This window comes from Phyllobates terribilis, unplaced genomic scaffold (genome assembly GCF_046119375.1).
Source record: "Phyllobates terribilis strain yellow unplaced genomic scaffold, ASM4611937v1 Scaffold_11__3_contigs__length_659146591, whole genome shotgun sequence".
NCBI lineage: Eukaryota > Metazoa > Chordata > Amphibia > Anura > Dendrobatidae > Phyllobates > Phyllobates terribilis.
Genome location: NW_027362771.1, coordinates 174778960 through 174792622, shown reverse-complemented (window position 1 = coordinate 174792622; position 13663 = coordinate 174778960). Strand labels below are relative to the sequence as shown.

Genomic DNA, 13663 nt, shown 5'->3' with positions numbered 1-13663 from the left:
TCATCATAATGTGAAAATAAGTGCATTGCTGGACAAGAGGTCGTCACATCTAATCACTTATAGAATTGCATCTCTATCTTACCCTCAACAAAGGATTTAGACTCCGTATCCCCCATAGATATCACTTTAGTGAAATACATTTGGTGACGTATCCAGAGTATTTATGTATCCACAATCTGGATATACTGATAACAGTCTAGTCATGGCAACATTTTACAGTGTATCTTTTTCATTAGCTTGAGTAATGCGTGATTACTGGTGGAATGAATAGCTATTGCTTCTAATCTGTAATTTCATCTTTGCAGGGAGCAGATCTTACTTTCTTGACAGCAGAACATCAAAGTCTTTCAGAAAGCTTGAGGCAAAACCCAATACTTACCATTCGGATCACAGCCATTGACGAGGAAGCTTTGAATTCCTTAAGGTATCCCGTAGAATGCAGAATTCGCACTATCCATAGTCTTTTGTGTGTATGATATTTTTTTCCCTATGTTCTGTATTGATGTGTACAGCACTTTATAAAGGGAATAATGGTGGCTGCTAATGTCGTTGTATAGTCTTGTCATTCTATTTATCAGTGGGTAACCAGACCTTTCATTCCCCGAAGCAACTAATGAGAGATAATAGGTAGTCAATCCTGTCTATGGGACATTTCGACACCTTCTTAAGTCCATGCCTTGATATGTTGTGGCTGACCTCAAGGGAAATCATTATAGTGCAATTTTTAGGGATGTGTCCATAATATCTGTTTGTTCAGGTACAGGTTGTGTATTTCTGAGAAACACATGGTCTTTTCAGATGGAGCTATAATAAAATAATTATGCAAATAAAATACACCAGTAAAAATGCATGTGTCAAGTGTTACAGAAAAGAACATAGTCATATTTACCAATACCTGGTCACAATACCAATATATTGCAGGAGGCAACAGACCCCCATGATAAAAGTGGGGGGAACAGAGGTATAAAATACTGATAAACCACACACACCTACCATTTATGATGAAAGCAGTGCACCATGCTTACATCCAATTAATGACGACTATACTATTAGATCATGCAGACTCCCCAGCTCTATATACATGCACCCCACAAAGACAGACACCCCAATTTTCTCTGACCAACATTATAGGCTGGCTGCAAAGATGAATAATGTGTAAGGTATTATTTGAGATTTTTTTCATAATGCCCAAGCTCACAATCCACGTCAAGGGTCTTCATTATCTTGTGAGTCTCTACACTAAAATTAAAAGCAATTCACTGAAAAGGACATAAATCCAAAAAATATCACAGAAAAAAAGTCCATAATTACCAATACCTGGTCACAGTACAAATATACTGCTGGATGCAGTAGGCCTAGAGCACACGTGTCAAACTCCGGCCCGTGGGACAAATCTCGCCAGCAGGGTGGTTATATTTGGCCCCCAACACCAGAACCTCCACCCCTATGTTGGGCCATTATTCTGTATGGAGGACTATGTGAGGTCCTTCATACTGTGTGGAGGACTATTTGAGGCCATTATACAGTCTGGAGCACTAGGTGAGGCCCATTATACTGTATGGAAACTATTATTCTGTATGGAGGACTATTTGGGGCCCATTTACTCTATGGAGGACTATGTGAGGCCATTATAATGTATGGAGAACTATGTGCGGCCATTATTCTGTATAGAGGACTATGTGGAGCCATTGTACTATATGGAGGACTATGTGAGGCTCATTATAATGTATGGAGAACTATGTGCGGCCATTATTCTGTATGGAGGACTATGTGGGGCCATTATTCTATATTGAGGACTATGTGGGGCCATTATACTGTATGGAGGACTATGTGGGGGGATTAAACTGTATGGAGGACTATGTGGGGCCATTATACTGTATGGAGGACTATGTGCTGCCATTATTCTGTATGGAGGACTATGTGGGGCCATTATACTGTATGTAGGACTATGTGAGGCCCATTATATTGTTTGGAGAACTATGAGGGGCTCATTATACTGTATGGAGGACTATGGGGGGGGCATTATTCTGTATGGAGGACTATGTGGGGCTCATTATACTGTATGGAGGACTATGTGAGGCTCATTATACTGTATGGAGAACTATGTATGACCATTATTCTGTATGGAGGACTATGGGGGGCATTATTCTGTATGGAGGACTATTTGGGGCTCATTATACTGTATGGAGGACTATGGGGGGGGCATTATTCTGTATGGAGGACTATGTGGGGCCCATTATTCTGTATGGAGGACTATGTGGGGCTCATTATACTGTATATTGGTTGGCCCAGGACTTTGTCCACGTTTTTCATTTTGGCCCTGTGTGTATTAGTTTGACATCCTTGGCCTAGATAATAAAAGTGGAGGTAGGACAGGTGCGAAACACTGATTAACAACCACACACATATTATGGCTGTTTCTTATCTGTGATGTTTTTTGGATTTTATATCCTTTTCAGTGAATTGTGTTTGATTTTATGTTTTAAGTGTTAAAACATTAAAAACAAATCATACTATTAAAAGCACTTCTATACAAAAAAAACATTAAAAAACTTGTATAGTTACATTTACATGTATTTCAAAATGCCAATATACTATAGGTAAAAGGAGACTCCTTTCACACTTTGCAGCCCTAGTATGTTTTTTTAATATTTATAAAAAGGTTAAAAACAAAACAAGTAAAAACAAGTTCTGAAAATAATTCATTATATATCTAATATAGAGGACCTTTAACCAGTTTGAGCACACTAAACTGTCTACATCATATAACAGTGGCTGCAGAGCTCTTATTTTTTAATTTCTACTCTCCGTTGCGGAGATATTAGCATTAGAGTGATATTATTGATGACAAATAACTCAGCTCAGCTTTATCTCTGCACAGTAGCTGCAGAGTTATGCATCATTACAAACACATCCAGATCTCATCTCATGGCAGTTAGTGTGTGTGTGTGTGGTGAGTGTGAGAGCTGACAGCACTGTAAGTGTTTGTAATTGTACTAAACTCTGCAGCTACTGTGTAGAGATGCAGCTGAACTGAGTTATGTATCATTACAAAACCCTTCCAGATCTCATCTCACAGTGATGTCAGCTCTGACCCTTCCCCAACACTGACTGCCGTGAGATGAAATCTGGAAGTGTTTGTAATGATATATAACTCTTCAGCTATTGTTTAGAGATACAACTGAGCTGAGTTATGTGCAGTTACAAACGTTTCCAGATTTAAACTCGCTGCAGTCAGTGTGTGAGAGCTGATAGCACTGTTAGATAAGATTTTAAAGTGTTTGTAATGATATATATCTCAGCCCTGCTGCATGTCTACATGCTAGCTGCAGAGATCTGTGAGGATAGGAGGGTGTGTTCTTTTTTCCTCTGCATGACGCCGTCTGCTTATGACTGGTAAACCTCATTTAATGGGAAAACTGTACAAACCGAGAGACAAATATCTGGTAACGCCCAGTTGACCTTATCATAAATAATAACCAAAACTGTACAAGTTACTTTCTACACAACAGAGAGGAGAAATGAAAAAATAAAAACTATGTTTTACTTAACTCTTTGCTCACTATTCAATGATGTGGCCAGTTTCAGATACTCAAACAGATGAAAGGTCCTCTTTAAACTTTGCTGGACAAAGCACTTATTGAGACAGTTATCTTTGTACACCTTAGTGGGGTTGTCTAATAAAAACATGAGACCAGCTATCTGCAAGATATGTGATAAATGTATGATTGTGGGTCCGACCATGGGAATCACCACTGGTTTATAAGAACCTAAATTGTATCTTTGTCACTGGAGTGGTAGTAAGTATGTGAGACCACTGGTTCATTCATTGTCTATAGAAGTGGTGGTTGCATTTGCTCAGTAATACTCTATTCACTTGGGGGACATTAGACACCCATATTTGGTATTGATGTGAATCTCAGCAACTGGACCCATACTGATCATACACTTATCTATGCTGCGGATACGTGATAAATGTTTATGGGACAACCCCTTTTAAGTGTGTCATAGAATAATCAGGGCACCACTGGTCAGTCGCACATGATCAGGGCAGGTATTTACCCTTTGATTTAAAAGGAACCTGTCACGTTGTACATGCAATTTGATCTGTGGACACCTGATCTAGAGGAGAATCCCAACAGAATGATATATAGGTTTCAGCACAACCTGTATTTTATTAACTGAAATCCCTGGTGCTTGTATGAATGAGTCCAGTGGGCGGTCCTACTAGTGATGGACAGCTATCTCTACATGCACAGTCATACAGGGAAAACTATCAATCACTGAATAGGACCGCCTACTGGACTTATAGGCATCCTAACACCAGGGATTTCAATGAAAAAATTCCCTCAACAATGTACACCAGTCTGATCAGCTCCACGTGTTTATAGCATCCTACAGGTTCCATTTGCAACATAACTATTTCCCTTTAAAGCAGGGAATGTACCCATTTACTAATTACAAGTATAGGGCTTAAGGAATTGTAGCAGAAAGTGTATTACAGAGTTGCATGTCTTTCCTTGTTCTGCATTCACACATTTGTTGTCACAGTCCTTGTAGAGACTTGATGCACAGACTGTCCGCGGGTCTCCTGACCCAAACTTATCAGCCTTATAGCCATATGTAACACTGTCAAGTTCGGGTCAAGAGACCTGCGGACAGTCTGTGCATCAAGTCTGAGTATACATGGATGTGTGAATCCAACATTATACACTGATTATGCTTAATTTATTGAAGACTGGAAAAAAACAGATGGATGCTCCAGCGATCTGGCCATCTTTAGACATGTGCTGCTCGTTCACACTGCTGGACTGCAGTGGTGGCCGGTAACTAAGCAACGAGTATTAAGCAACAATAAGAAAAATCCCTCTGTTCTTGAGATCGAAGATGATTTTGAATAAGATTATAATTGCAGAGTGTTTTTACAAGCACTTTGGAATTTGAAGCATTATTGATTTCGAGGCAACCCCTTTCATGACATGAGGAATATGGCATTCAGTGCGAACTGCTCTGCACATACACACTGATTGTGAGGATGGCGGGGGCTGGAATGGCGTTTCCTGCACTTACTTTCCAGTCCTGTTTCCATTTATAGAAACTGGCAAATAATATTGGCTCATTGTTTTCAGTGCACCTGCATAATTAATCTAATTACATCTCCAATTACTAGCGCTTAGAAGACTTCATGGCCAGACAAGGATATAAACAGACTTCACCACTAAATTCGAATGCACAGCGCTGTCGGTGCTGACAGCCTAATACCTAAACACTCAGGGAATCAATATTAACAGTAATGCATTATAGACAAATTCATTTTTTATCACTGCTTTGAATAATGGTTTCCAGCATATCATATAAAACAATGAACTATAGCTGTGAACACATTTATTTTAGTAATGCAGTCTAATAGATCATGTCATTTATTATTATATCATATCTCCCATTTTATTTTATTTTTTTTTTTTAAATATGCATAAATGTTCATATTGGGTCTATAGTTTTTTGACTTGGGCAGAAGCAATACATCTAATCAATTGTGGTAGCACGACAGAGTTATTTTAATATGAATTCAACATAAAAATGTGTCTATACTTTTTAGTGAAGTTGGAGGCATATAGAAGTACATCAGGTGGCGGATTAACGGGAGCCTGACCGTTTAGACATGCTACCCGATCCACAGGCAGCATGTATCAGAACATGGCTGCACCATATTAGCCATGTATGTTTAACTCTGAAACGCTGCGGCGTTCCTGAGAAGAACATACTTAAATAGGCGCCGGGGACTGAGACGCACAGGAGACTAGTCGGACTTCTAGGTGGCTTCTCCCTGCCCACTACTCTGGAGTGACAGGCCTCTCACTACACCAGCATTCAGGGAGAAACCTGTAGCTCTACGCAGCCTAGTCTCTCGTGCAGATTTGTCTTTGGCAGTTATTAAAGTATGTCCTTCTTTGGAACGTTGCAGCATTTCAGAGTTAAACATATATGGCTGAAATCGTGCAGCCAGTGCCTGATACATGTTGCCCGTGGATCGGGCAACGTGTATTAGCTGTCAGGTCACACTCAGGTCTGCTATGCTCCAGCACATGTCATCACACTGCAATTAGGAGAACAGACTGTCAGTGCTTATTGCGGGGACATGTTCTTCTATCCCCAGTGTGTTGTTACCTGCTTATGATTGTTCAGCTTTAGAAAGAAAAAGAAGTACACACCTTCAGTGAAATCTGATAACACCCACTTGGAATAAAAAAAAATAGGTGTTTAGGTGCCAGATACTTTGATTGCTAGTATCTCAGTAACGGAAAGGCGAAATTAAAATAAATTACTATTACATTACATGAAAACTTTGGTGAAAAGTCCTCTTTAATGCAAACTTTGGCTGGGACTACATGGTACTTTGATCAAGACACAGGTCACATGGCCAAAATATTGCTGTATGCTGCTGCTACATTGCCGCACAGTGTAAATGGATGAGGTTGTAATGTGACCCGCAAAGTACTGCGACAAGTAAGTCTTAAAAAAAATCCAAATTTTTCAAATATTTTGCAACTTGCGATTTTTTCCATTTACTTGCACTATAATGCGATATAGCAGCGGCATACAGTGGCAATCTGTGTAACAGCCAAAGTCACCATTTAACCACAGCCATATTGACTTTCTTTTGAGATGAAGAATGGAAAATTCAAAGAAATATGTGTTTCAGGGCCATTTGTGAAGGAAACAAATTGGACATGGAAATTCATTGGAATGATGACCTGAACATTTTATTAGCAGTGCAAGGTAAGTGCTAATTTATTTTTCTATTAATTCCATTAAAGGGTTATTCTCAAGTTCTTAAATTGCTCTAATTCATCTGAAAATAAGCAAGTTTGCAATTGACTTGCTTTTTATATCTGCTGTCATTCTCCTGGAAAGACAGCTTTTATCTGTAATAGTGTACAGCTGGTTTCCGTGGAGCTCAGACTCCAGACCTTGGTCAAAATTGTGCAGTAATTATAGTACTGGACACGGGTTAACACTTAAAATCCCAGATAGCTTTCAACAGCCTATTGATTTCTACACAGCAGTGATCTGTTCACCTACCTCTCCCTTCCTTTCCCTCTCAGGTCCTCACAGGACTCTCATCAGTACTTGAGAATCATAGTTTCCCAGCAGTTCTCCAAATTGTGGCTCTCACTTTCCTGAGCTGTGTGCCCCCTCTCAGCTTCTGAAGAGCAGTTATAAATCACCAGTCGGCTGCTTTCAGAGCAGGTCTGATAATTTCGGGTCTCTGCTCTCCCAGAGTTGCTGTCGGGACCTTTGTGCTTGTTCAAATGTCTTGTTATATTTATGTGTAAATACGGGAATAAGAATGCACATACACTCCAGAACAAACCACGGATAGCTGAATGTGTTGCAGCAGACCTTGTGCTGAGCAGTTCCATTAATAGTTTAGTTCTAATACTCATTTGAGCTGTCAGAAACCAGGAAAGAGACTGGAAAGCTGTGTGCTGCTCAAGAGACAACTTGAGAATAACTCTTTAATTATTGTAGTTATTATTTTGTTTTCTGGTCTGCTGCCACAATATCGTGTCTATAATATTTCCATGTTCTTTTGTGCAGTTTTACGGTCTTAATTTAGAGCTTAGAAGAATATCTCTATTTTACCTTTTTTAGATGTGATGAAGGAAAAACTGAAGAAAAGAGGCGTTAGAACTTTGACTGGATTAGGGAAATACTTTAGACAACTTGACAAAAGTGGATCTGGATATTTGGGGAAAGCAGAATTCAAGCTGGCTCTTCACACTTACCACTTGGAGCTATCTGAAAAGGTACATGTGATGTTCCTTATCACTGTGCAAGGGTATAGTCATGTACATTACATTTCTAAAATTAGGAGTTTTATGTGGCACGGTACATAATTTTATTAAAGTTAAAGTTTGTAATACATATTATAAAGCCAATATGTTAAAAAAATAAACAAAAAACTTTTTGGATTTTATCACCTTCCTAGTCCTATTGATGACGCTAAAATGACTTGTCTGTACGTATTAAGCCACTACAATGGCTAATTAGCCTTCTTCCCTGGGAAAGAGGCTATCGCTGGTTTCTATTTGGTTATGCAAAGTGACTGCTCCTTTGGCATAAAGTATTTTACAGATTCATAATCGTTATTTTTTAAAAGATCTTTTGGTCTGCACAAAATTTCTGGTTTATTGTTCTCGGCAGCACATTGTCCTGTGTAAACAACAAGTCCTGCCCAGAACAATGCAGATCATTCAGTACACATTTGAATCGTGGTCTGCCTGTGTAAACAGTCTACTAATCTACTAATTGATAAATATTTACCGAAAGGTGGTAGTTTATCCACCAAACATTGGATAAGGTAAATGCACCTTTACTTAAAGGCTATCTGACGCCGGTTTTTGCTACCCCATCTGTAGGGTCCGAGACCTTGATTCCAGCGATTTATCACCTACTGAGCTGCTTGCTGCAGTTCTGCAGCAGATAAACCAGTTATTTTATCAGATCTACAATTTCTCTGAATGCTAAGCGCTGCATAACCCTAACTACATCCCTGGGTGACATTTTTCTGTGTACACTGTGCATAGGCAAAAAGCTGCCAATCAGTCTTAGGGTGGGTTGTAAGCTCAGCATTCAGAGAATTATATTGCAGCAGGTTTACTAGTCCTCTAGTCATAATCTCCTCCTTATAAAATCGACACTAAATTGCCCAGTAAGCGACATTTCGCTGGAATCAGGGAATCTGACCCTACATTATGCTGCTCTCAGATGTGGTACTGAAAGCTTGGTGACAGAATACCTTACAATGTCGTAACTGTGTGAGACCCATAACTACAGTGGGGAAAATAAGTATTTGATACACTGTCGATTTTGCAAGTTTTCCCACCTACAAAGAATGGAGAGTTCTGTATATTCTATCGTAGGTACACTTCTACTATGAGAGATATAATCTAAAAAAATCCAGAAAATCACATTGTATGATTTTTAAATAATTAAATTGCATTTTATTGCATGAAATAAATATTTGATCACCTCCAACCAGCAAGAATTCTGGCTCTCACAGACCTGTTAGTTTTTCTTTAAGAAGCCCTCCTACTCTGCACTCATTACCGGTATTAATTGTGCCTGTTTGAACTCGTTATCTGTCTAAAAGACTCCTGTCCACACACTCAATCAATCACACTCCAACCTCTCCACCATGGCCAAGACCAAAGACCTGTCTAAGGACATCAGAGATAAAATTGTAGACCTGCACAAGGCTCTGATGGGCTAGAGGACAATAGGCAAGCATCTTAGTGGGAAGGCAACAACTGTTGGCACAATTATTAGAAAATGGAAGAAGCACAAGATTACCTGTCAATCTTCCTCGATCTGGGGCTCCATGCAAGATCTCACCTCGTGGGGTAAGAATGATTCTGAGAAAGTTCAGTAATCAGCCCAGAACTACACGGGAGGACCTGGCCAATGACCTGAAGAGAGCTGGGACCACAGTCTCAAACATTATCGTTAGTAACACACTGTGCCATCATGGATTAAAATCCTGCAGGGCACGCAAGGTCCCCCTGCTCACACCAGCACATGTCCAGGCCCATTTGAAGTTTGCCAATGACCATCTGGATGATACAGAGGAGGCATGGGAGAAGGTCATGTGGTCAGATGAAACCAAAATAGAACTTTTTGGTATCAACTCCACTCGCCGGGTTTGGAAGAAGAAGAAGAAAGATGAGAACAACCCAAAGAACACTGTCTCAACCGTGAAGCATGGTGGGGGAAACATCATATTTCGGGGGTGCTTTTCTGCAAAGGCGATAGGAAGCCTGCATTGTATTGAAGGGAAGATGGATGGGGCTGTGGCGCCCCTGAGGGTTCAGTCGCCACAGAGGTACTGCACCTCACCCAGAGGTGTGGTATCTCCTTCTCTCAGGTAAGGAGGGAGTGCTGCCCGGAACCCCAACACCTGCATCCAACACTACACTACTCCAGGCCGGCTGGAAGGGCAAGACGCAATGTGTTTCCTGCTGAGCCCTGACCCTGGCTGGAGTGGGGGGAACCCAAAGGTAGGGGGAACCAGTAGTGGGTGTGGGTGGAGGAAGCAGTTTAGGGGAGCACCATTGTAGGAGATCTAAAAAGGGAAGCCATCTTAGGGTGGCAGGTTAGTCAGTGAAGAAGTGAGTGAGAACAGTCTAGGAGCAGAGTCTCTTTAGGAGCTCTGCTCCACAAGCAGGGCCCAGTCCTAGAGGCCCCGGAGGGGAGCAGAGGAGTAGGCTCCGATCTACAGAAGGGATCCTAGGGGGTACGGCGAGTGCAGGACGGCACTCGTATGCCCCGAATCTGTCAGAAAACAGAGGGATCGTAGGCCGCAAGAAGGGGACCGGCCCCTGGTCCAGCCGTGTTACTCCAGGTCTCGGCTGGGAAAACCAGAGGCTTCTGGCTTATATAGTCAGTTGTCGAAGCCTCATTCTAATCTCCGTGAGGGTCAAGCAGGTCCGGGAACTCCTATGAGACAGGAGGGACTTCAGAGCACCCGAGCGGGATTGAGAGTGGGAAGCTCAGGGCAGGAGGGAGAAAGACCCAGCATGAAGACGGTCTAGCTAGGAACACAAGAAAGTGGGGTTCTGTCAAGTACTCCTAATCTGCCTGAGGAAGTGCTGAACCCCGGCCTGGCGAATGAAGTGCGACGTGGGAGGCTGGCACCCGTACAGTGCACCAGCGGAACTGGCATAAGAACTGTGAGTAAAGACTCGGATGACTGCACCGTACTTCCTCCGTCCATTCTTTCATCTGCGCTATCTTTCCCCCTGCACTACAACGCCCAGCGCAACTCACACTACCTACACTGCCCTGGAGCAAGCTCTACCTGTGGAGAGCCACACCATCCCTGCTGCCGTAACACCAGCTCCAGAGGACTGCTCCGCAGCGGCGGCTCCCTTTAGCCGCAATCCACAGGTGGCGTTACGAACTTTCCAAATCCCCTATAAATATTCCCCTTTTTAGTGACCGCCCTCGGCCACGGACCGGGCCAGCCACCGTGATATCCCCCGACCGGCATCCAGAGGCCCGGCTGCCGAGTACCCCACTGCCCTGGGGGCGCGTCAGGGCCATGTACTGCGAGATTTTGGCCAACACCCTCCTTCCCTCAGTAAGAGCATTGAAGATGGGTTGTGGGTGGGTTTTCCAGCATGACAATGACCTGAAACACACAGCCAGGGCAGCTAAGGAGTGGCTCCGTAAGAAGCATTTCAAGGTCCTGGAGTGGCAATGCCAGTCTCCAGACCTGAACCCCTTAGAAAAATCTTTGAAGGGAGCTGAAACTCAATGTTACCTGAAAGATCTGGAGAAGATCTGTATGGAGGAGTAGCCAAAATCCCTCTGCAGTGTGTGCAAACTTGGTCAAGAACTACAGGAAACGTCTGACCTCTGTAATTGCAAACAAAGGTTTCTGTACCAAATATTAAATTCTGTTTTCTATTGTATCCAATGCTTATTTCATGCAATAAAATACAAATTAATTTATGTAAAAATTATACAATGTGATTTTCTACCTACAATAAAAATTACAGACCTCTTCATTCTTTGTAGGTGGGAAAATTTGCAAAATCGGCAGTGTATTAAATACTTATTTTCCCCACTGTATGTGACAATCGGCATCCTCCTGAAGCCCACCATCCCTCATTGTCAGGCAGCTTCTGTACTTGCATTCAGGCAAAGAATAAATAGAGGACCAGATTCATCATTGCCTTTGCAACTTTTTAAAAAGTCACAAAATTTGGCGCAATTTACTCCGGTCCCCTCTGGTGTATTTTTCAGTATGCCAGTATTTTGCCAAAATTTGCCAAAATGTATGCCACTTTTGGTACCAATATGCGACTTAAGTCGCAAAAACAGTTCATCATTCTGATGTTTGATTTTGATATCTGATCATGTCCTAAAATGGACACTGTAGTCCTGAATGGGGCACCATTTTTAATACCTTGTAATTCTTTTTTTATTTTAAACAAAGTTATTTTTCTGCTTTTCACAATTTTAATCTGTAATTAATTTGAATTGTATTACCAACCATCTGGTGAATTAATCAAGATTTTTTTTTCATGTAAATTTGACTCGTTCAGTAACAGCCATTAATTAGGTATGATACTGATCTTCCAGGATGTAGAAGGGAACATAATACATTTCTATTCGAAATACACACCAATCAATACAACATACACAAAATACTATTCCAGTGGTTATACAAAAAGTCAACAGTAAAACGATCTGTTTCTGGAAATAGTAGCAACCTGTAGTTCATAGTCATACAGCATGGAACAAGTTCATTTTTTACAATGGTGTAATGAATATAATGTCCTCAATGTCAATGAAACAATGTTATCTATGGATAAATTAAACTTAAGCTGCCAGTAATCCCTCAACTAGGTGTGAGTATAATTGTTAAACGAATGAATGTAAAATTAACCAAATACCCTTATAGAACATAGTAAGTCTACGGTTACACCACACATGGTGTAAACACAATTGGATAATTTATTTATTAATTATAATCGCTTATATAGCCCCATTAATTTCCACAGCACTTTACAGAAATCATCAGTTAAAAGAGTTATGCCCAAAGGAATACTGTCTGGCACAAATACTTATGTGCCAGATCTAATTTTTAATCTATAACCACTTTTGCCGTCTATTGACTTTTTTAATGTGCACCCCAGGCTAATCTGCTGTACTAGAAAAGTGATGCATAATATAACACATACTTCTTAGTTTTCTGTAACCAACTAACATTTATTTATTTGCCTGTTTTAATACATATTTACATAGCTGATTATCATCCATAGCTTTATACCTGAATTCTCTAATATACTTCTAATATCATAAACATTCCTTTTATTAGCTGGAAATATCAAGTAATACATTTGGGTTCATTAATGCGGACATGATTCATCTGGTTTTAGCTGCCCATACACTGTAGATAAGGCTGTGTGCCCACGATGCGGACTTAATGCGTTTCCGTGGTGGTATTTCCGGCGCGGAAATGCATTAAAATTTGCTCGTTAAGTTGTCTGCCATGTTCCCCAATGATAATCCGCATGTGTTGTGCACATGCTGCGGAAATTTCCGCTGTGGATTATCTTTGCGGAAAAATCCGCAGCGCAACCAATATCGGCGCGATTTTGCGGTGAAATCGCGCCCATAGACTTGCATTGAACCGCAGAAATTTAAGGATTTGCTGCGGTTCAATGCGCGGATGGTACCCGAGTCGGGAGAAGAGAAGACTGCTACTCCTCTCATCCGACCTGGGTACGATCGTACCCACAAGTTTAAAAGGAATTGTAAAGAAAAAACTAAAAAAAAAATGATTCATACTCACCTCTCCAGCGGCCCCCGGTCTCCTTCCGGCCCCTCTCTCTTCGGCGGCCCATGGTGTACTGCCAGGACCTGCGGTGACGTCATTTATCAGTTGATGGTCACGCAAACATCAGCTGATTGGTGACGTCAGCGGTCAGCTGATGGTCGCGTGACCATCAGCTGATAAATTACGTCACCGCAGGTCCTGGCAGTACACTGCGGGCCGCCGAGGAGAGAGGATCGCCGCCGGGAAGAGACCGGGGGCCGCCGGAGAGGTGAGTATAAGGTTTTTTTTTACTTTTTAATTCTTTTTTTTTAC

The 13663-nt window shown here is 41.4% G+C and overlaps 1 protein-coding gene across 3 annotated transcripts in view; it reads left to right on the top strand.

Annotated features, from left to right (window-relative positions):
* Positions 1 to 13663, top strand: part of CAPS2 (calcyphosine 2) — a 103234-nt gene that overhangs the window by 71093 nt on the left and 18478 nt on the right. For all 3 annotated transcript variants that reach the window (XM_073651810.1, XM_073651809.1, XM_073651811.1), the window contains 3 exons: positions 306 to 424; positions 6704 to 6780; positions 7657 to 7811. In XM_073651810.1, the coding sequence (XP_073507911.1) occupies positions 306 to 424; positions 6704 to 6780; positions 7657 to 7811 (351 nt within the window). The remainder of the gene's footprint in view (positions 1 to 305; positions 425 to 6703; positions 6781 to 7656; positions 7812 to 13663) is intronic.